General features: G+C 36.4%; 2 protein-coding genes and 1 pseudogene across 8 annotated transcripts in view; 2 read left to right on the forward strand and 1 right to left on the reverse strand.

Moving 5' to 3' along the window:
- The window catches only part of EXOC2 (exocyst complex component 2), a 254,795-nt gene that overhangs the window by 13,084 nt on the left and 219,273 nt on the right, over positions 1–22,438 (forward strand). The gene's annotated exons all lie outside the window — the stretch shown is intronic.
- On the reverse strand, positions 16,457–17,224 carry LOC112297562 (non-histone chromosomal protein HMG-17 pseudogene; annotated as a pseudogene).
- HUS1B (HUS1 checkpoint clamp component B) lies at positions 18,832–19,732 on the forward strand. Its single transcript, XM_024552332.2, is given in 7 exon segments — positions 18,832–18,876; positions 18,878–18,948; positions 18,950–19,133; positions 19,135–19,322; positions 19,324–19,382; positions 19,385–19,516; positions 19,519–19,732. Coding segments are annotated over 7 exon segments (828 nt in total). The 3' UTR covers positions 19,668–19,732.

Genomic DNA, 22,438 nt, shown 5'->3' on the forward strand with positions numbered 1-22,438 from the left:
AATCTGAATTCCTACCAGCAGTGCAAAAGGGTTCCCCTTTCTCCATATCCTTGCCAACACTTCTTGTTTGATAGCCATTCTGACTGGTGTGAGGTGGTAACCTCATTGTGGTTTTAATTTGCATTTCTCTGATGATTAGTGACAATGAGCATCTTTTATGTCTTTTGGCCATCTGTTTGTCCTCTTTGGAGAAGTGTTTGTTCAGTCTTTGCCCATTTTTTAAGTTGGGTTGTTTATCTTCTTGGTGTTGAGTTTTATGAGTTCTTTATATATTTTGGAGGTTAAACCCTTGTCTGATGTATTATTGGCAAGTATGTTTTCCAATATGATTGGTTCCCTTTTCATCTTGGTGATGGTTTCTTTAGCTGTACAGAGGCTTTTTAATTTGATGTGATCTCATTTGTTTATCTTCCTTTATTTCTTAGGAGATATATTGGCAAAAATATTGCTACATGGGATGTTGGAAATTTTCTTGCCTATGTTTTCCTTTAGGACTTTTTATGGTATCATGACTTATATTTAAGTCTTTTATCCATTTTGAGTTTATTTTGGTGTATGGTGTAAGTTGGTGCTCTACTTCCACTTTTTTGCATGTATCAGTCCAGGTCTCCCAACACCATTTATTGAAGAGGCTATTTTAACTCCATTGTATGCTCATGTCCCCTTTGTCAAATATTAATTTGACCATAGAGACATGGGTTTATTTTTGGGCTCTATTCTGTTCCATTGATCTATGTGTCTGTTCTTATGCCAGTAGCTGACTGTTTTGCTTACAGTGAGTGGCCTTGTGGTATAGTTTGATGTGAGGTATGGTGATCCTTCTTACTTTGTTCTTCTTTCTCAAGATTGTTAAGGCTACTCAGGGTGTTTTTTGGTTCCATATAAATTTTTCAAATATTTGTTCTAGATCTGTGAACTATGCCATTGGTATTTTAATAGGCATTGCATTGAATCTATAGGTTGCTTTGAGTAGTATGGTTGTTTTAATGATGTTAATTCTTTCTATCCATGAACGTGGTATTTGCTTCCATTTATTTGTATCTTCCTCAGTTTCTTTCTTCAGTGTTCTATAGTTATCTGGGTACAGGTCTTTCACCACTTTGGTTAAATTTATGCCTAGCTACTTAATTTTTTTGTTGCTTTCATAAATGGGATTTTTTCCCCTAGTTTCTCTTTCTGATAAAAATGCCATTGATATCTGAATATTGACTATGTATCCCTCTATTTTGCCATATTTCCTTATTAGGTGTAGTTGTTTTTTAATGGAGACTATAGGGTTTTTTATGTACACTGTCATGCCATCTGCAAGTAATGACAGTTTTACTTCCTCCTTCCCAATTTGGATGATTTTTATTTATTTTTCTTGTCTGACCACTGTGGCTAGAAATTCTACTACTATGTTGAATAGCAGTGGTGAAAGCAGATACCCTTGTCTTGTTCCTGATCTAATGGGAAAGCTTTTAGTTTTTGCTCCTTGAGTATGATGTTGGCAGTAGGTTTCTTGTAATGGCCTTTATCATGTTGAGGAATGCTCCCTCTATTCCCACTTTGCTGAGTGTTTTTATCATAAATAGGTGCCCGATTTTATCAAATGCTTTTTCAGCATCTATTGATATGATCATGTGATTTTTGTTCTTCATTTTGTTACTGTGGTTTGTTACATTTTATTGATTAACAAATATTTGACCATCCTTGCATCCCTGGGATGAATCACAGTGATCATTGTGTATGATCTTTCTAATGTAATGCTGGATCCTGATTGCCAATATCATGTTGAAGATTTAGGCATCTATGTTCATCAGAGTCTTTGGTCTGTAGTTTTCTTTTTTTATTGTGTCTATACCTTGTTTTGGAATTAGTATTATATAGGTCTCAAAAAGGGTTTGGGAGTCTTCCCTCTTCAGTTTTTTGGAATAGTTTGAGAAGGATAGGAGTTATCGTATTTTTCGGACTATAAGACCCCCCCCCCCAATTTGGGAGGAAAATGGTGGTGCGTCTTATAGTCCGAATGTAGCTTACATTTACATTGGTGAAATATTATGTTATTAAATATTTTACCACATTTTTTGTTTCAAAATTCTTTTTCCTATTTTCTTCCTCTAAAACCTAGGTGTGTCTTATGGTCCTAAAAATATCGTAGTTCTTTTTGAATGTTTGGTGAAATTTGCCTGTGAAGCCATCTAGTCCAGGGCTTTTGTGTGGGGGGAGTTTTTTGATTACTGCCTAGTTACACTAGTATTATTGATCTATTCAGGCTTTCTGTTTCTTCTTGATTCAGTTTTGGAAGATTGCATGTTTCTAGAAATTTATCCATTTCTCCCAGGTTGTCTGATTTCTTGGTATATAGTTGTTCATAGTAATTTCTTAAAATCCTTTGTATTTCTGTGGAATCAGTTGTAACTTCTCCTCTTTCATTTCTGATTTTATTTATTTGTGTCTTTTCTCTGTTTTTCTTGAAGAGTCTGGTTAAAAGTTTGTCAATTTTATTTATCCTTTCAAAGGAACAGCTCCTGGATTCACTATCCTTTGAATTGATTTTTTTAGTCTCTTATTTAAATTTTCTCTGATCTTGATTATTTCCTTCCTTTTATTTGCTCTGGGCTTTGTTTGTTGTTTTTCTTCTAGTTCTTGTAGATGTAGGGTTAGATTGTTTATTTGAGATTTTTCTATCTTCTGTAGGTAGGCCTGTATTGCTATTTACTTCCTTCTCAGTACTGCCTTCACTGTGTCCCATAGGTTTTGGTTGTTGGGTGTTCCTTTTAATTTTTTTCCTGTTACTTTTTGATTTCTTCCTTGATCTCATTGTTGATCTATTTATTATTTAGTAACATGTTATTTAGTCTCCATTATTTGAATGTTTTTTGAGTTTTTTCCTTAAGGTTGGTTTCTAGTTTCAATCCATTGTGATCTGAGCACATGCTCGACATGATTTCAGTTTTCTTGAATTTGTTGAAGCTTGTTTTGTATCCTACCATGTGGTCTATCTTTGAAAATGTTCCATGTGCATTTGAAAAGACTGTATATTTTGCTTCTTTTGTGTGAAATGTTCTGTAAATATTAATTAAGTCCATATGATGTAGAGTGTCATTCAGTGCTACAATATCTTTGTTGATTCTATCTCTTTGTTTGGAAGATCTATCCATTGTTGACAGTGAGGTGTTAAAATCACCTATGATGACAGTATTGCTGTAGATCTCTTTCTTGAAGTCCTTCAAGATTTTCCTTATATATTTAGGTGCTCCTATGTTGGGCGCTGATATATTTACAAATGTTATATACTCTTGTTGGACTTCTCCCTTTAAGTATTATGTAGTGACTTCTTTGTCCCTTTATGGCCTTTGTTTTGAAGTCTATTTTGTCTGATATAAATATTGAGACCCCAGCTTTTTTTTCGTATCCATTTGCTTGGAATATTTTTTCCATCCCTTCACTTTCAGCCTGTTAGGTCTTTTGTTCTAAGGTGGGTCTCTTGTAGACAGCATATATGCAGACCATATTTTCTTATTCATTCAGCTGCCCAATGTCTTTTGAGTGGAGCATTTAATCCAAGAAATAGGTATTTTTCTAACGCAACGATTTATGAGTTGTAAAAATCATTTTGATTTAAATATTTAAAATACTTTTTTGGAAAAAAGGGTTGGGAAAAAAGGGCTAAAGATCTGACTCTACACATTAGAGTTTCTGATTTTCATTAATGAAGTAGTAATATAGAATGTTAAAATTTTTACCTCTTGGACCTTACAGTTTGAGGCCACATTTGAACTCAGTCTCCTGACACCCATAGGCAACCCATAGAAGAGTTTTTCTGTTCAGGTCTTTGTGGTTAAGTTGATTGATCTCTTAATTCTTTGCTTTGGCAGGAACAAATAACCTGTCTTTATTATATTTAGCACGCCTGTATTTAGTATTAAGGGGAGCTGTCAGGTTGATCGAGTAAGCTTTCAGGATATAGTTAGAGGACTCTCAACTTTTATAATGGTTTTCGGCAGTTACTATTGTGGCACAGATTTACTGGTTTAAAAAATAGTGCATAGGCTTATCAAGGAATGGTGTATCTCTTGCAGTAGGACATAGCAGGCTGAAATCTCTCTCCAGGCCACATCTCAGCGGTTTCTCATAGGTGGAATTCCATATGGCTTAAGGTTTGCTGCTGTCATTGAAGAACCAAAAGAATGGAGTTGCCAGTGAGCTAATGTGTTCCCAGATCTGTTCAGCCCAGTTACCATTTTACCAAGTATTTGCTTTGATCTGGGACTTGGTTAGTGCTATGAGTACAGGAAAGAGTATGATACACTCCCAGCCAAGACCATTGAGGACATTTCTTTAACAGGAACCTTGGTATAATACATTTTTCCTCCCTTTTTTAAAATTTAGAGGATATTATTTGTGATAATTCTTTTCCTAAGATTATTGATTTGTAGGAGAAATGAATAGATCCACAGCTGCTGAGAGGAGATGTGTGGTCAGTGTTCCTGAGGAATCTGTGTAGTGCCTTAGATCCCCATCCGTAAGCGCTGCTCCATACTGTGTTTTGGAATTGGCCTTTTTGTGCATTCCAAGGTAGACTACATGTCTAAGAAATTTATATACATGCTCACTGTCACAAGGAAAGCAATATAAAAATGTATTTAAAAACATGATTTCCTTGACCCCTCTACCCTTTCTGGTCTCATTCTCCCAATAATGTTAACCTCTGGTGTCTGACCTTCTCAGCCTTTCTCCATATTCATACCGGCATATATATTTCTATGAAGGTAGCTTTTGTTCTTTATTTCACCTTTCTTCTCTCCCTCCCTCCTTTCTACTGGAGCATTGGTTAGATCCTCATTCAAATACATGAACTGTAACATTTTTTGAAACAATATAAAAAACATGAACTTGGGCTGGGTACAAAGTCCATTGTAGAGTTACAGACTACAGTATTTATGGATGAAATGATGATATGTTTGGGGTTTGCTTTAAAAAACAACATAAAACTGAGTTGCGGAGGAGAGGTAGTTGAAACGAGAAAAAATGTCGAAGCTGGGTAATGGGAAAATGGAGGTTCCTTATGCTAGTCTCTTTTTTTTAAATGTATGTTTAAATTTTCCATGATAAAAAGTAAAACAAAAAATCACATGGAGAATCAGACTAGCATAGAGCGAAAGCCTGGTTCTGTTTGAATCCCAACTCTGCTGCTTAGTTGCTGTGATTCTGGTCAAGCTGTTTAATCTCTGATAATCTTACCGCTGTTAATAAAACCATTTAACATTTTAGAATATTTATTATAGTTAACTTTTTAATATGTTTTAAAATCATAATGTATATAAAATTATATAATGTATGCATAAATATATATACTATCTATATTAATTTTGAAAAATATGTATTTTTTATTAACACAAGCTGAAAGTGCTCATAATAAATTACTAGTCCAGAGCTTGGATTTCCACTGGATTCATTGCATGAAACCACAGTCTGTCACTGATTCTTGCCAGGTTTGGGGATTTTTTAGGCCTTGGGTGTGTTTTTGTGGAAGCTGATACTTTTTGAGCAATAGGAGACCTGATTTCCCTGCATCTGGACCTGCAGGCTGTGCTTGGTCCCAGGGGCAGGAGTGATGATGGTGCTAGCCTGGCATTGCTGCTAGAGCATGATAGCTGCGAAATACAGGTTCAAACTGTAGGCCTCCAGGTTTTGGCCACATTTTTATTAGAAACTCTCTGCTTCGCTGATGTCAGTTGGGCAAATGTTCCTTTTCGTCATAATAGGCTTTTGTCTGGGAAAGCTCTCTTGGTTGATAGGCAGGCTTCAGTTTTCCCAAACATCTGGTTAGAAGACTGTCCCATGAAAGTTTCATATAATATATATTTGTATAAATAGTGATTTTAATATGTATAGAAAACATTTCTGGAAGTATTCTAAAATTCTAAATAGTTAGCTAAATGTATATATGTTTTAGATATATATATATTTTTACACATGCCATAGGTATATATATCACATATATGTACACACACACACACACACACAGACATACCTTGGAGATATTGTGGGTTTGGTTCCAGACCACCACAATAAATTGTGCCACAGAAATTTTTGGTTTATCAGTGCATGTAAAAGTTATGTTTATGCTGTACTGTGATGTAGTATAAACTGTAGTCCCTTAAATGTGCAGTAGCATTATACCTAAAAAACAATGTACATACCTCAATTAAAAATACTTTTGCGAAACAATACAAACCATCATTTACGCCTTCAGCAAGTTTTAATTTTTTTGCTGGTTGAGGACTTTAAAAAAATTTTTTTTCTATTATAGTTGACACACAATATTATATTAGTTTCATGTATACAACATAGTGATAAGACGTGTACCTTATGAAGTGATCATTCTGATCACCCACCTTAAACCATGTATAGCTATTATAATATTATTGACTATATTTATTCTTTATGCTGTACTTCATATCCCCATAACTTTTTATAACTGGCAGTCTGTACTTCTTAATCCCTTTGAACTGATTTACCTATCACCCCAACTGCCCTTACATCTGCCGTGACCATCAATTTGTACTATCTATGAGTTTATTTCCATTGTGTTTATTTTGTTTTATAGATTCCACATATAAGTGAAATAATACGCTATTTGTCTTGACTTATTTCATTTTGCTTAATACCCTTTTGCTCCGTTCCTGTTGTTATAAGTAGCAAGATTTTTTTTTATGGCTGAGTAATATTTTACTATATATGAGATCTGCCTGGAAAAAATCCAACCATTTTTAATATAATGAGAATGGTTTGCACAACATCGATGTAACCTGGCAGCCAAAGAGAATGGACTGGAATGTGCATGCATGAACAATGATGACTTCACTGTACTAGTCAGTGGGTTTGGTAGACACTGCTGAAGGAGCATGTGTACTGTGTGGACATCCCATTCAAAATGAGCGAGTGGAACAACAAATCTGCATCAAATTTTGTGCTAAGCTTGAGCATTTCTCAGTGGAAACTATTTGGAGGCCACAGCTCTGGACAACTGGTAATTGGCAGCTTCATCATGCCAACGTGCCTGCTCATGTATCACATCTTGTGCAGAGTTTTTCTGTGAAACATCAAATCACCCAGGTGACTCAGCTCCCCTACACTCCAGATTTGGTGCCCTGAATCTTCTGGCTTTTCGTAAAACTAAAATCACTTATGAAAGGGAAGAGATTTCAGTCCATTGATGAGATTTAGGAAAAAATGATGGGGCGCTGATGGCGATTGGGAGAACTGTGTGAGGCCCCAAGGTGCCTACTTTGAAGGGGACTAAGACATACTATCCTGTGTGCAGTATTTCTTGTATCTTCTTCAATAAATGTTTCAATAGAGACCTGGGTGATTTGATGTATATAGATATGGGTAGATATGTATGTATAGATATATAGATATACATAAAGATCTATCTATCTATATATAGATTCTATCTATCTATCTCATCTTTAACCATTTACCTAGTTGTGGATATTTTTCTGTCCACATTTTGTATTGTAAATAATACTGCAATGAACATAGAAATGCATATCTGTTTTCAAATTAGTGTTTTGGATTTCTTTGGATAAATATCCATAAGTGGAATTGCTGTGTCATGTAGTAGTTTTATTTTTAATTTTTTGAGGAAATTTCATACTGTCTGCCATAATGGCTGCACCAATTTACAATCCCACCAACATTGTATGAGGGTTTCCTTTTCTCTGTATTCTCGCCAACAGCCAATACTTGTTTATTGACTGATTGATGGTAGCCATTCTGACAGGGGTAAGGTGGTATCACATTGTGGTTTTAGTAACCATTTCTTCATGGTTAGTGGTGTTTAGCATCTTTTTATGAGTCTGTTGGAAATCTGTATGTCCTCTTTAGAGAAATGTCTATTCATATCCTCTGCTTATTTTTAAATCAGAGTTGTTTTTATGTTGAGCTGTATGAGTTCTTTATATATTTTAGATATTAATTCCTTATTGGATATGTCATAGGCAAATATGTTCTCCATTCAGTAGGTTTGGTTTTTGTTTTGTTGATGGAATTTCTCGCAGTGCAAAAATTCTTTAGTTTCATCTAGTCACATTAGTTTATTTTTGCTTTTGTTGTCTTTGCCCTAGGGGATGTAGCCTGAAAAATATTGCTACGGCTGATGTCAAAGAGTTTATTTAACTGTGTTTTCTTATAGGAGTTTTATGATTTTAGGTCTGACATATTTTAAATTTATTGTTGTATGTGATAGAGTGGTCTCATTTCATTTTTTTCATGTATTTGTCCAGTTTTTCCAACACCATTTATTGAAGAGGTTAACTTTATCCCATTGTATATTCTTGCCTCATTTGTCATAAATAATTGATCATATAGGTGTGGGTTTATTTCTGGGCTCTTTATTCTGCTGCATTGGTCTATGTTTTGATTTTTATGCCAGTACCATGCTGTTTTTATTACTATAGCCTTGTAAAATAATTTGATAGCAGGTTGTGTAATACCTCCAACTTATACTTTCTCAAGATTGCTTTAGCTTTTGGGGGGCTTCTATGGGTCCATATATATTTTAGAATTATTTATTGTAGTTCTGTGAAAATGCCATTAGAATTTTGATAGAGATTGCATTGGCTCTATAGATTGCTTTGGCTACTATGAACATTTTAATGATGTTAATTCTTCCTATTTATGAGCATGGTATTTTCTTCCATTTACTTGTTTATTTTTCAATTGCTGTCTTCAATGTCTAATAGTTTTCCAAATACAGGTCTTTAACTTCCTTGGTTAAATTTATTTCTAGGTATTTTGTTTTTTTGGATGTGACTGTAAATGGGGTTGCTTTCTTAATTACTCTTTCTGATAGTTTGTAATTGGTGTATAAAATTATGCTCGTTTCTGAATGTTAATTTTGTATCCTGCTACTTCACTGAATTTTTATTCTAGTAGTTTTGATGGAATCTTTACGGTTCTTTCTATATAGTATCATGTCATCTGCAATAATACCAGTTTTGCTACCCCTTCTCCAGTTTGGATGCCTTTTATTTCTTTCTTTTTGTTTGTTTGATTGCTGTGGCTAGGACTTTCAGTACTATGTTGAATAAAAGTTAAAGTGGACATCCTTGTCTTGTTCCTGCTTAAAAAAGAAAAAGGTCTCAGCTTTTAACCATTGAGTATGATGTTAGCTGTGTGTTTGTCATAAGGTTTTTATTATACTGAAGTGTATTCCTTCTATCTCCACTTTGCTGAGAGTTTTTTTTTTAATCATACATGGATGTTGTATTTTGTCAGATGTTTTCTCTGCATCTTTTGATATGGTCATATAATTTTTTAAAATCCTCACCTGAGGTTATATTTATGAATTTTAGACAGTGAGGAAGAAGGATAAAGAGATCAATGTGAGAGAGAAACATTGATTGATGAGTTGCCTTCTGTATGCCCCTTGACCAGGGATTTGACCCATAACCTGGATAGGTATGTGCCCTGACTGGGGATTGAACCTGCTGTCCTTCAGTGTATGGGATAATGCTCCAACCAACTGAGCCACCCAGCCAACGTTGATCATATAATTTTTATCCTTCATTGCGTTTCTGTGGTGTATCTCTTCAATTGATTTTTGGATATTGAACCAACCTTGCATCAAGTAGTAATAAATCCCTTTTGATTATGGTATATGACCTTTTTAATGTATTGCTGAATTCTGTTTGCTAACATTTTTTGAGGATTTTTACATCTGTGTTCATCAGAGGTGTTGTCCTGCAATTTTGTCTTTTTGTAGTGTTTTTGGTTTTGCTATCAGGGTAAGGTTGGTCTCCTAAAATGAGTATGGGAGCCTTCTCTCCTCTTTAATTATTTGGAGTATTTTGAGAAGGATAGGTATTAATTTTTCTTTGAATGTTTGGTAAAATTCACCTGTGAAGTCTCCTGATCTAGGACTATTATTTGTTTTGAGTTTTTTGCATTGGTAGTTACCAGTCTGTTGAAATTTTCTTTTGCTTCCTAATTCAGTCTTGGAAGATTTTATGTTTGTAGGAATTTATACATTTCTTCCAGGTTGTCCAATTTGTTGGTGTATAATTGTCTATCTAGTATTCTAATCTTGTGTATTTCAGTAGTGTCAGTGTTATTTCTCTTCTTTCGTTTATGATTTTATTGATTTGGGCCCTATTTTTTATGATGTGTCTGGCTAAAGGTTTATCAGTTTTATTTATTGTTTGTAAGAACCATCTCTTGGTTTTATTGTTTGTTTCTATTGTTTTGTTAGTCTCTATTTTATTTATTTCTGCTCTGATCTTTATTACATCCTTCCTTCAACTCACTTTGAGCTTTGTTCTTTTTCTAGTTCCTTTAGGTGAGATTAAATTGTTTAGTTGAGACTTATTTTTGTTCTTGAGGAAGCCTGTTTTGCTATAAATTTCTCTCTGGCTGTCCCACAGATTTTGAGTTGTTGTGTTTTTGTTTTCATTTGTCTCAAGGTAACTTTTGAGTTCTTCCTTGATCTCATTGTTAACCCAATAATTGCTTAGCATATTATTTAGCTTTATTGTGGTTTTCATGCTTGTTTGTTTATGTCAATGATTTCTGGTCATACCATTCTGATTAAAGAAGATGCTTGATATGATACCAATATTCTTTTAAAAAATGTATTTATTGATTATGCTATTACAGTTGTCCCATTTCCCCTCCTTCATTCCACTCCATCCTGCTCACCCCCTCCCTCCCACATTCCCCCCCTATAGTTCATGACCATGGGTCATCCTTATAAGTTCTTTGGCTTCTACATTTCCTATACTATTCTTACCCTCCCCCTGTCTATTTTCCACCTATCATCTATGCTACTTATTCTCTGTACCTTTCCCCCCTCTCTCCCCCTCGCCTGTTGAAAACCCTCCATGTGATCTCCATTTCTGTGGTTCTGTTCCTGTTCTAGTTGTTTGCTTAGTTTTCTTTTGGTTTTAGGTGTGGTTGTTAATAACTGTGAGTTTGCTGTCATTTTTGCTGTTCGTATTTTTGATCTTCTTTTTCTTAGGTAAATCCCTTTAACATTTCATATAAGAAGGACTTGGTGATGATGAACTCCTTTAACTTGACCTTATCTGGGAAGCACTTTATCTTCTCTTCCATTCTAAATGATAGCTTTACTGGATAGAGTACTCTTGGATGTAGGTCCTTGCCTTTCGTGACTTGGAATACTTCCCAGCCCCTTCTTGCCTGTAAGGTCTCTTTGGAGAAATCAGCTAACAGTCTTACGGGAACTCCTTTGTAGGAAACTGTCACCTTTCCTCTTGCTGCTTTTAAGACTCTTTCCTTATCTTTAATCTTGGGTAATGTAATTATGATGTGCCTTGGTGTGTGCTTCATTGGGACCAACTTCTTTGGGACTCTCTGAGTTTCCTGGACTTACTGGATGTCTTTTTCCTTTGCCAGATTACGGAAGTTCTCCTTCATTATTTGTTCAAATAAGTTTTCAATTTTTTGTTCTTCCTCTTCTCCTTCTGGCACCCCTATAATTCGGATGTTGGAATGTTTCAAGATATCCTGGAGGTTCCTAAGCCTCTCCTCATTTTTCCGAATTCTTGTTTCTTCATTCTTTTCTGGTTGGATGTTTCTTCCTTGTGGTCCACACCGTTGATTTGAGTCCCAGTTTCCTTCCCGTCACTATTGGTTCCCTGCACATTTTCCTTTGTTTCTCATAGCATAGCCTTCATTTTCTCATCTAATTTGTGACCAAATTAGACCAATTCTGTAAGTATCCTGATTAGTAGTGTTTTGAACTGTGCATTTGATAGGTTGGCTATCTCTTCATTGCTTAGTTGTATTATTTCTGGAGCTTTGATCTGTTATTTCATTTGGGCCATATTTTTTGTCTTGGCACACCTGTTACATAAAGGAGCGGAGCCTTAGGTGTTCACCAGGGTGGGTAAGGCTGGTTGATGGGCTGTGACGCTGTATGTGGGGGAGGGGCTGAGAGGAAGCAGTGGTGCTTGCTCCACTCTCTGCGGGACTGCAGTCACTCCCTCTGCTACCCACAATCAAATTGGGCCCCTCTAGTGCTGATTCCCGAGTGGGTGGGCTTGTGCATGCTCTAGGCCCCTGTGGGTCTCTCCAATGAACTCTCCGGTGAGGTTGGGAGTTTTCTCCCACTGCCGCCTCAACCCCCATGGGTGTTTTCAATCAGAGGTTTGAGGCTTTATTTTCCTGCGCTGGAGCCCTGGGTTGCGCAGTCTGTTTAGCTCCCCTGCTGGTCCTCCCATTTTATCTATGTATTAATGTGGGGCCACAGGATCTGCCAGCCACCACCTTGTAGGGTCTGCTAGCTGCAGCCTGGCCTGCCCCGTTCCACACCTGCCACCTCACTGGGTCTGCCAGCTGCCGCCTTGCTGCGAGTCCTCTTGCCTAGGCTGCCTGTCTCCGCCCCTCCTACACGTCAGGATGAATGTTTCTTCTTTAGCTCCTTGGTTGTTGGATTTCCATATAGTTCGATTTTCTGTCAGTTCTGGTTGTTTTTTGTTGTTGTCCTTCTTTTGGTTGTGCGAGGAAGCACAATGTGTCTACCTATGCCTCCATCTTGGCCGGAAGCCTCCGATGTCAATATTCTTAAATTTATTTTGTGTCTTAACATGTGGTCTGTCCTGGAAATATTCCATGTACACTTGAAAAGAATGTATATTTACTAGTTTGGGGTGAAATGCTCTGAAAATATGAATTAAATCCATCTGATCTAATATGGTAAAGTCATTATTTCGTTGTTGGTTTTCTGTCTGAACAATTTGTCCATTGATGTTATGGGATGTTAAAGTCTCCTATTAATGTAATACTGTTAGTGTCACCCTTTATGTTTGTCAATGATTAGGTGCTCCTTTGTTGGGTATGTAAATATTTATTAGAATTATATCCTCAAGGGATTAGCTTGATCCCTTTATCATTGTGAAATGCCCTTCCATATCTCTTGTTGGAGCCTTTGTTTTAAAGTCTATTTGTCTAAAGAAGTATTGCTACCTCAGCTTTTTTTCTTTGTTTGTTTTCAATTTGCATAAGATATGTCTTTCTGTCCCTTTACTGTCAGTCTTTGTCTTTTGATCTGAAGTCACTCTCTTGTAGACAGCATATATATGAGTCTTTTTTAAATCCATTCTGCCACCCTATGTATTTTCATTTGGAGCTTTTAGTCCATTTATACTTAAAGTAATTATTTATAGGTATGTAGTTATTGCTATTTTATTATTTTCAGATTGTTTTTGTAGTTGTTCGGTGTTCCTCATTCTCTTACTCTCTTGTTTTGTTGATGACTTTTTGTATTATTGTTTGGATTTCCTACTCTTTATTTCTTTTGTATGTTTTGTGGATTTTTTGATTGTGGTTAACATGTGCTTTATATATCTCAAGTCATAATCTACTTTAAGTTGATGGTCACTGAAATTCTAACACATTCTAAAATCAGTAAAATTTTTACTCACCCCTCCTTGTTTATGTTTTTCTCATTTCTTCCTTTGTGTATGTATTCCTTAATTTGTTATTGTAATTTACATGTGATCTTCCTACTTTTGCCTTGAACCTTTGTACTAGCTTTATAGTTAGTGGATCCACTGCTCTTATTATTTGCCTTTATTAGTGAGAATTTTTTTCTTTTCTGTATTTTCATATTCACATTTTCATTTTTTTTCTTACAGAAGTCTCTTTAACATTTCTTGTAATACTGGTTTAGTGCTGATGAACTCTTTTTCTTTTTTTGTGAAGCTCTCTACCTCTCCTTCAGTTCTAAATGATAGCCCTCTACCTCTCCTTCAGTTCTAAATGATAGCCTTCCTGGGTAGAATAATCTTCGTTGTAGGTCTTTCTAGGATTCTTTGTACTTCTTGGACTTGTATGTTTATTTCCTTCTTCAGGTTAGGGAAGTTTTCTGTCATTATTTCTTCAAATAGATTTTCAGTCCCTTTCTGTTCTTTTGGTATCCCTATGATGTGAATATTGTTGTTCCAGAAGTCCCTTAAATACCCTCCTTTTTTAAAAAATATTTTTGTCTTTTTGCCAATTTGATTGAATATGTTTTGCTACCTTGTCTTCTATTTCACTAATTGAATCCTCTGTTTTATCTAATCTGTTAATTCCCTCTAATGTATTCATCATTTTAGTTATTGTAGTCTTCATTTCTGACTCATTCTTTCTTATGTTTCCTGTCTCCTTTTTCATGTTTTCTTTCGCTTGTTGAAGTTCTCACTGAGTTCATCTACTCTTCCGCTAAGTTTATCGAGCATCCTTATAACCAGGGTTTTGACTTTGTATCTGGTAGGTTGCTTGTCTCCGTTTTATTTAGTTATTTTTCTGGAGTTTTGCCCTATCCTTTCTTTTGGGACATGTGTTTTTTTTTTTTTGTTTTTTTTTTTGGTTTCTCGTTTGGGGTGACTCACTTTGTTTAATTCTGTGTGTTAGATAGATCCGCTGTGACTCCCAGTCTTGGCGAGTGACCTTATGTAGTAGGTTTCCTGTGGGGCCCAATGGTGCATTCTATCCATGATGGTCCATTGTATGGGTTGTGTGTGTCCTCCTGTTGTTGTTGAGCCTTGATTGCTTTTGGCACATTAGTAGGTGAGATTGACCCTCAAGCTGACTGACTGACTGCTGGTCCTTACTAGTAGATGATCTGTGTGTGTGGGGGGGCTGACCCCCATGTGCAAGAGTCGATCTAGAATTGCTCTTGTGCCAGGCGAGTCTGCCCTTTGGGTGTGTCATTGTGGAGCTGGTTGATTTTGCTCTGATGTGGTCTAAAGCTGACTATCAGATGTATTGGCAGTTGTTTGTGACCAATTAGGGACTACCTTGTAGGAGGTGCAAAGTGATCTGTGATTGGTTGCCAATTGCACTGATTTTGGATGCACTGCAAACTGAAGGTGTCTGCCACTAATGGCAAGGTTGGGACCTCTTGGTTGGCACCACATTGTGACCTGAGACCAGTCGCCACTTTTGCTGGGCTTGGACCCACTTAGTTTAACCTAGGTTCCAAACCCAAACTGGCTGCTGCTTATGTGTGACTTGGGAAAACCTGATGGAAGTGACAATGCAAGTTAGAGATGGGTTGCCAAATACGTAGGGTTTGGGACTGCTTATTAAGGTGTGCACAGTGTGGTGAGGTAAGTTGCTATTTGTTTGTGGTTTGTTAATCTTTGAGAGATTTTAGGAAACTCCACAGCTGGAGCCTAGGTAGACTGCTTGTGTGGAAAAGCTGCTGGAAGAGTTCGGCCAGGTGTGCAAGATGGGTGGAGCAGGGCCTGGGAATCACCAGGGCAGAGCAAATGGTATTAGCCAAGTTAATGGTGATCTGTGATTTGACATCCACCTGCATCAGCCTGGTTGGGTAGAAGGAGACCTCAACAAAGGAACAGTGGTGCCTGCTAGCACTTCCATTGAGGAGAGAGTTGCCCTGACCCCTGCTCCACCAACCCTTGCCATAAAGCTTCTCAATTTTAGTTCCTCCCTGTATGTTCCTGGTGTTTTTCAAGCTGCTCGTCTTGCACTTGAACACCAAATGAGTGAGTTTTTGAATGAGCAAATCTATGTGCAAGTCCCTCAGGAGGAATTCCTGGGTCTCCAGAAGTCCTTCATCTCTCCTGGATGGAATCCCCTCTGTTTTTTCACAGCCAGGTGTTATAGGGACTGCTTTTTCTGGCACTGCTCAGGTTGGGGACCTCCATGTGGGGCTGTGACTCCTTGCTCTTCAGAGATACCTCTATAGCTGAGATTTCCCTCTCTATTCTTAATCGGCACACCTTGGGTATAGGACTTGCTCATTTCTCATCTCCGCCCCTCCTAGCAGTCTCCACATGGCTTTCTTTATATCCTTAGTTATATTCTGTTCAGCTAGTCTTTGGTTAGTTCTCAATGATGGTTATTTTATTATTTAGATGTAATTTTGAAATGGTTGTGGGAGAAGATGAGCACAGTGTTTACCTACTCTGCCAACGTGACTGAAAGTCTCCCAAGTGTTCTTTTTTTTTTTTCCAAGCCAAACTGTATCCAGCTTTATTAAAGATACCTTTTATCAACAATCATGCCATTTCAGGCAGGACATGGGCAGACAGTCATTAACAGTCTACAACAACTTTCAAACTCTCTTCTTCAATGTACTACCAAAATCAGAAAGCCACTATAAAACCCAGTGAAGTCTTCATTTGATGCTCTGAACAGGGAAAGTTTAGAGTGAGAGTTGACGTTTGACATTAGGCATGTTGTTTAACAACTTTGCACAAACCAACTCTGACTTTCAGGAAATGAAATGAAAATGGCAGAATTATCAGTCTGTAGATCCACAATCTAAAAAGGGAACTGCTGCTCTTCTGAGGGATGCCATCTCCATGGTGACACTGGAAAGTCCACATTGCCAAACACACTGGTTACCAATTTTTTATAGGTCAGGTCCCAACAGGTCTCCGGGCTTATAGGAGTCAAATTTATGCTTAAAGTGGTGAGGGAGAGAAGGACATAAAAATTAATTTTAGTTTTCCCATACCACAAGGTGTTTGTGCCAAGATGGCTAATGTGTGTCAACATCAAGGGATCCCTCCCTCCAGGAACCAAGAGGAAGTCTCTCAAAATTAGAAGGGAAAGTTGTTTTTTTTGCCATGTCAGTCCAGCTTTGGAGCCATTCTTTTAGTACTATATGTCCTTCCCCCAGAAACAACAACGAAGTATTCTGTGTGCTAATGACATAGTTTTAAAAAAAAGTAAAGCAAAATTCTGCATTTTTATAAAACTTGATAAAAATAGTATTTCAAACTGTACAGTCACCAGAAATACACAGTTATAATAAATGTACATACTTCACTTGGCATCTCCAGCTCCTTCAGCTTTCTGTGCCTGGTCTGTTTTGGCGTCTCTTATTTTCTGCAGGGTTATTCCCATCCTTGCCAGCATCAACTTTCCCATTTTACCCTTTGGGTATCTTCTTTCCCTTCTTTACAGGGGCCTTGCTAGGCTTGTGCTCTGGCTTTAGAGGAATAGGTTTAGCGGATAACCTGGTGGATCTTCTCTGTGGTTCATCCTTCACCTTGGCTTTATCTCCTTTAGCATCCCCTTCAGCCTTTCTCTTGGGCATTATGGTGACTGTGGAGGGACATAGGAGCTGGGTGTGGGGATGCAGCAGCGTGTGGGCTTTGGCTGGTCCAAAGGTCGTTCTCCCCTCCTCTTCACACTGATAGCTTAAGTGTTCTTAAATTATCAGTAAATTCACTGTAATTACTACATTTGTTCATTGGAGAAAAATGTGTGTTGAGCTTCAGTTGTATGCCAGATACTGTTCTAAATGCTAGGTGTACAACAGTGTTTGGAGCAGACAAAAACTCCTCTTCTGGAACTTACATTCTAGTTAAAACAAAGAAGTGTTAATTATAGTTATCGATAGGGTGGTGATAATAATTTCTATTAAAATTCTAGTATAATTAATTTTAGAACCCAATAAAAATAAGGTTCATCTGTAAAATAAGGTACCGTCTGTAACTAAGATAACTTGTTGAAGTTTGATTATCCTATTAGATATTTAATTATAATATGAAAATTATTTTGTGATAAGCATAAAATGGGTCAGTGGGCCAAAGCATAGATGGTCCAGAAACAGACATGAAATGAGAATTTTTGTCAATGATAAAACTGGCTATTCAGATCAATAAACAGTGGATTGATCAATGAAATGGTATTTTGGTCAACTAGCTCTTCAGGACTCTAAAATAGATTCCAAATCAGTTTAGTAATTAAATGGATAAAAGAGATAGCATGAAAGTATGAGAAACATGACTTTGAAAGCATGATTCTAGAACTAGAGGAGAAAGGATCAATACTTTTGACATTAAGACTCAAAATTTCCTAAGGATAAAGAGAAACCTACCATAAACAATGTGAAAAAACAAGTGATAAACTGATGATGATACTGACAGTGTTCATAATGGACAGAGGGTTAATACTCTCTAGTAAGATATCTTAAAATCAAGGGGAAAAAAACTTGATAAAAAGATGCAAAGGTAGTAAAAATGCAATTCATACACAATGCAAGTTGAAACCATTTATTTTCTTTTGTCTATCAGGTTGCTTTACAAATTGAACAGATTGCTAATACCCAGTGTTGCTGGTGAGACTATGTGTTGGTAAAGCATTTCTGCAGGCTGGTTTGGTAATGCATGCTAGGACCTTAAATGTACCTCATTTGACCTGCAATTTCTGTTTGAATCTAGTGTAATGAAATAACTGGGTAAGTGTGCAAAAATGTCTTCTGGAAAAATGTTCATTGTCATGTTGATAATAGCAAAAATATTGGAAATCACCTAGATGCCATTGATTATACATCCATGCAATGGAATGCTAAGCAGATTTGTATTTACCAACATGGAAAAATGTCCATCATATAGTTTATATGTGAAAATCAGGTTGCAGTATGTTTACTTAGCCATGCTACAGTTTTATAAAGCACATGTAACTATATCTATATGTATATTCTGATTGATGAAGATAGTGTATATACCATTGAGGTAAAAATCATCATTCATTACATGAATGATGATTTTATTTTTCTTCATACAATTTAAAATATTTAGAAGTTTCTGCCGTGTAATGCCTGTTCTTTTTATAATCAGAGCGGAGACACCAAAGCTCTTTCTTAGGTGAGGAGGTGGAGGGAAGTTGAAGATGAGAATGCAAGCAGTGTTTTTAGAGGCCCCAGATCCACAGTTTCCTGTAGCCTTTGTCAGGGATCTTGCACACCTGAGTGCTACCTCTGCTGGGTGGGATGTAGAGGGGTGATACGTGGAATGAAGGGCCCATGGCACATGGAGTCCCCCTTTGCGCTCTGGCTGCTACCCTCATGGCATCATGAAGTTTTACGCCAAGATGGCTGGCAAGGATTTTATGGAACTCTTTCTTTGTCCATGTCAGTGGCACCATATCAAAACTGGCGAAAGTCTGTGTGTTTCACATGAGCCAAGACAAACTGCTTTGGGACCACTCATTCCAGGGTCATGCACGAGGCCAGGGTGTGGTGCGAGGTTAGGTGGGGAGACTCCTTCCACTGGTTTCTCATGGAAGGTGTTTCAGAAGAATTCAAAACGATTTATTTAGAGCTGTCATCTGAGCATTTGTTCAGAGCAGTGAGAAGCACAGGGAATGCTTCTGCCCCTGAAACTCCAGCCGACCAACAGAAGTTGTCCCTGCCTCATGTGGCTGGCAGCTGGTGGCTCTGGAGCTGCTGTTGCCCACAGGTGGGATCTGGCTGTGGAGGTGCTTTCCAGAAGGGCCGGGGAATATTTCCCAGAGCCTAGAGATCAAGCCTGTGATGTTAGTGTTTATCTGCCAGCTTTGAAGACTGAAGAGCATTATAGAAAGAATGGTAAACATCGGTAATCAAGTGCTGGTTGAAGCAAATCTAATGACAGAATGAACTTCAGTGTAGAAACTAATGTTGTGTCTATAAAAAGTTATTTTAATAACTTTTTGGATCTTGGAAATCCTCTAATGCCTGCTCTGGATATGTCTTAAAACAGAAACCTGAAGAGCATGGTGTAGTGTGGGTAGGGAGTAGGAAGCTTCTGCAGTTTTTCGAGGGACAGCAAATAAATCCTACAATGGCCTTATGCAATATTTTGAGCAATACTCTTTTTCTTCATCTTCAGATGTCACTCTTCAGCATTTCTTTCCTTCCTTCCTCATAAAAATTCAGTCAGGCTGTTTTATTTTTTTATTTTTTAAAGCTTATGGTCTTTTCACAATTGAAATAGACCCTGCATTGACTGGATTAAGAGTCTGCATCCTCACTGATTTATATAGAATGTATATTCTGTTGAGCTCCTCTTTCTTTGTAAAGCTTTCATTACAAAATCACTGATGAAAGAGTTGGATAGTTCAATTTTATGTTTATTAACTTTGTCAGTTTTTTTCATGCTTTTTGAGGTGCAAACAAGAGAAGGATTTTGTACTTCAGTTCTTTTTAGGGAAAAAGAGGAATGTAACAAAATAAATAAAAATAACTTTGAATCCTTAAATAATTGGATCAATATTATATGATAAAATTCTGCTGTGTAAAATGGGAACTTCATCAAGTATAAACGTTTTCTGAGGGAATTTTTTTTTAGTTTAGACAGCTTAATATGATATCTGAAAGATACAAGGTATTTATCATTTATGTGCATTGTTAAGCTGTGTGTTGTTTTTCAAAGTATATATTAGTGTATATTCATGATTTTAGATTTACCTACAAAGTTTGAATTGGTTATTTATAAAAAGGTTCACTAATAATGCATATTATTCACACAAGAATTCAAAGAAATAGTCAACTTTACGTGGACCAAGATGTTTCTTGTGTGAACTTTTATGTGAACCATGTTTCTGTTTTTTCCCAATAGTATTGCCACTCCATTTCCAAAGTAATTCTTTTTGTTTTTTTAATCCTTACCTGAGGATGTGTTTAATTGATTTGAGAGGGAGAAAGAGAGAGACAGACAGACAGACAGACACTGATGTGACAAATTCAATTGGTTGCCTCCCAGCGGGGGGGATCAAACCTGCTACGTGGATATGTGTCCTGACTGGGGATTGAACCCACAACCCTTTGGTGCACGAAGGACCCTCCAACCAACTGAGCTACCCACCCAGGACCAAAATAATTCTTAATGCTTTATTATTTTGAGAAGAGGACAGAGGGGTTTAAAAGGGCTGGTACAATGATTAAGTATCTGATAGAGAAGGGAGATCCATATGAAATTTTAGTTTTGTAATGGTTTATGCAATAAGACAACTCATTAACCTTGCAGCCTATATACTTGCTGACTCAGTGAATTCCCATGACTATATTTCCATCAGTAGTGAATAATTTCCTACTAGATTTGGTGATTAAATACTTATATTTGTTATTGTTACTATTACTGTTTGCTGATTTCTGAATTCCTTTTATGGTGTTGCAGAAAGAAAACAAGCATGAAACCTAGGTAAGTCACTTGAACTTGGGGTTAAGGTCTCTTTCAGTGTGAGTAGATTCTGATTCAGTACTCTGAGGGTTATAAGAAGATTAAAGCATTGTTTTCAAAAGTATTTTAAAATATCTTTAAGTTATTAATACATAAGCTAGTATTTATTTTTTAATTTCTAAGTTATACAAATTGCTTGATAAATATTTCCTAAGCTGTTTGTGGAGATTTTTTTAAAGCTATTTTTAACATTTTTAAAATCCCCTGCTCTCATCTGCATTTTTGTAAACTTTAAACGCCAGATGAAAATGAAAAACAAATGTTTTAATACAGTGCAATCATGGTAAGATCTGCAGATTTTTTTTTTTCTGTGCCATAACACAGAAATGACTTATTGTGCCTATTTCTAGCAACTCTTCCAAAATTTCTTTGGTTCATTAATTAAATGAGAATTTTCAAACTATAATAAAAGTATCTTTTTACCTATTTAATCCCCTCTCCTTCTATTAAAGAAAATAAGTCATTGATGGACTGTATTAAAGTGCCTCTTTATATCTAGAAATGTGTGTTTCAGTATAGTTTTTATCGTTCCACTAAATATAATTTGCTAAAAGCTACTAAAAATGTTGCTTATAATAATATGTTTATTCATAAGTATATGAATTATTCAGTGAATAGAGACATCAATGCCAACCAATATCAAAAGAAATCAGACAAATGTTTGTTGGTTGGTTAACCTCTAAGGGTCCTCCTAGTTCTTTTATCCCCATTGGTTCAACGACTTGAAAAATGTGTGATATTTAACGTAAGTCTGGAGACACATTAGTATTACGTTTACTTTTTTAGCAAACCTATAACTCTGATCATTGACAGCATATTGATGTGTAGTTTGGTTCTTGGGCTAAGAGCTAGTATATAATTTGAAACTCCTCTACAATGCCTAGTATGGATTTCAATACTGCCAACCTTTATCATTTGCCCATTGGTATCATTTAATCCTTTGTTTATTATTAGCATACTTGTACAAGGATATTACTTAATAAAAGTGGCTTACTGTGTATCTGTAATAAACATGAGTAATAAAACTCATGTTTACTATACCTCTTGTCTTTATCATTCTGCTTTCAAAAGATGAAATTAGCTTGTCATGTGTACTTTAAGGTAGGTTTATTCACTGTGTTTTGTACTACTTTCATTATTTTAAATGACTATGTAATGTAAACATAGTATATTGTTTTAATTAAACAAATGAGGTTTATGACAGTGAAAGTCAGACTTTTGTTAACCTGTTTATTCACCTAAGAAAGACCCTATGACAGATTTTCAGAGTACATTATTACATTTAAAAATATTTTTAGGAGAATCTGTAGGCACTTAATGACAACTTATAGGTGAAAGATAAAGTTAAAAATATCCTTGTTAGTCAGGCATGGGTTGTGAACAGAAAACGTTTCAAAACTAAGGTTTCTTAAAGCTTAATCAGGTTTCTTAAGGCTTATTAGACTCTTTCCTGAGTGTGA

Source organism: Desmodus rotundus, chromosome 3, assembly GCF_022682495.2.
Source record: "Desmodus rotundus isolate HL8 chromosome 3, HLdesRot8A.1, whole genome shotgun sequence".
Classification (NCBI taxonomy): Eukaryota; Metazoa; Chordata; class Mammalia; order Chiroptera; family Phyllostomidae; genus Desmodus; species Desmodus rotundus.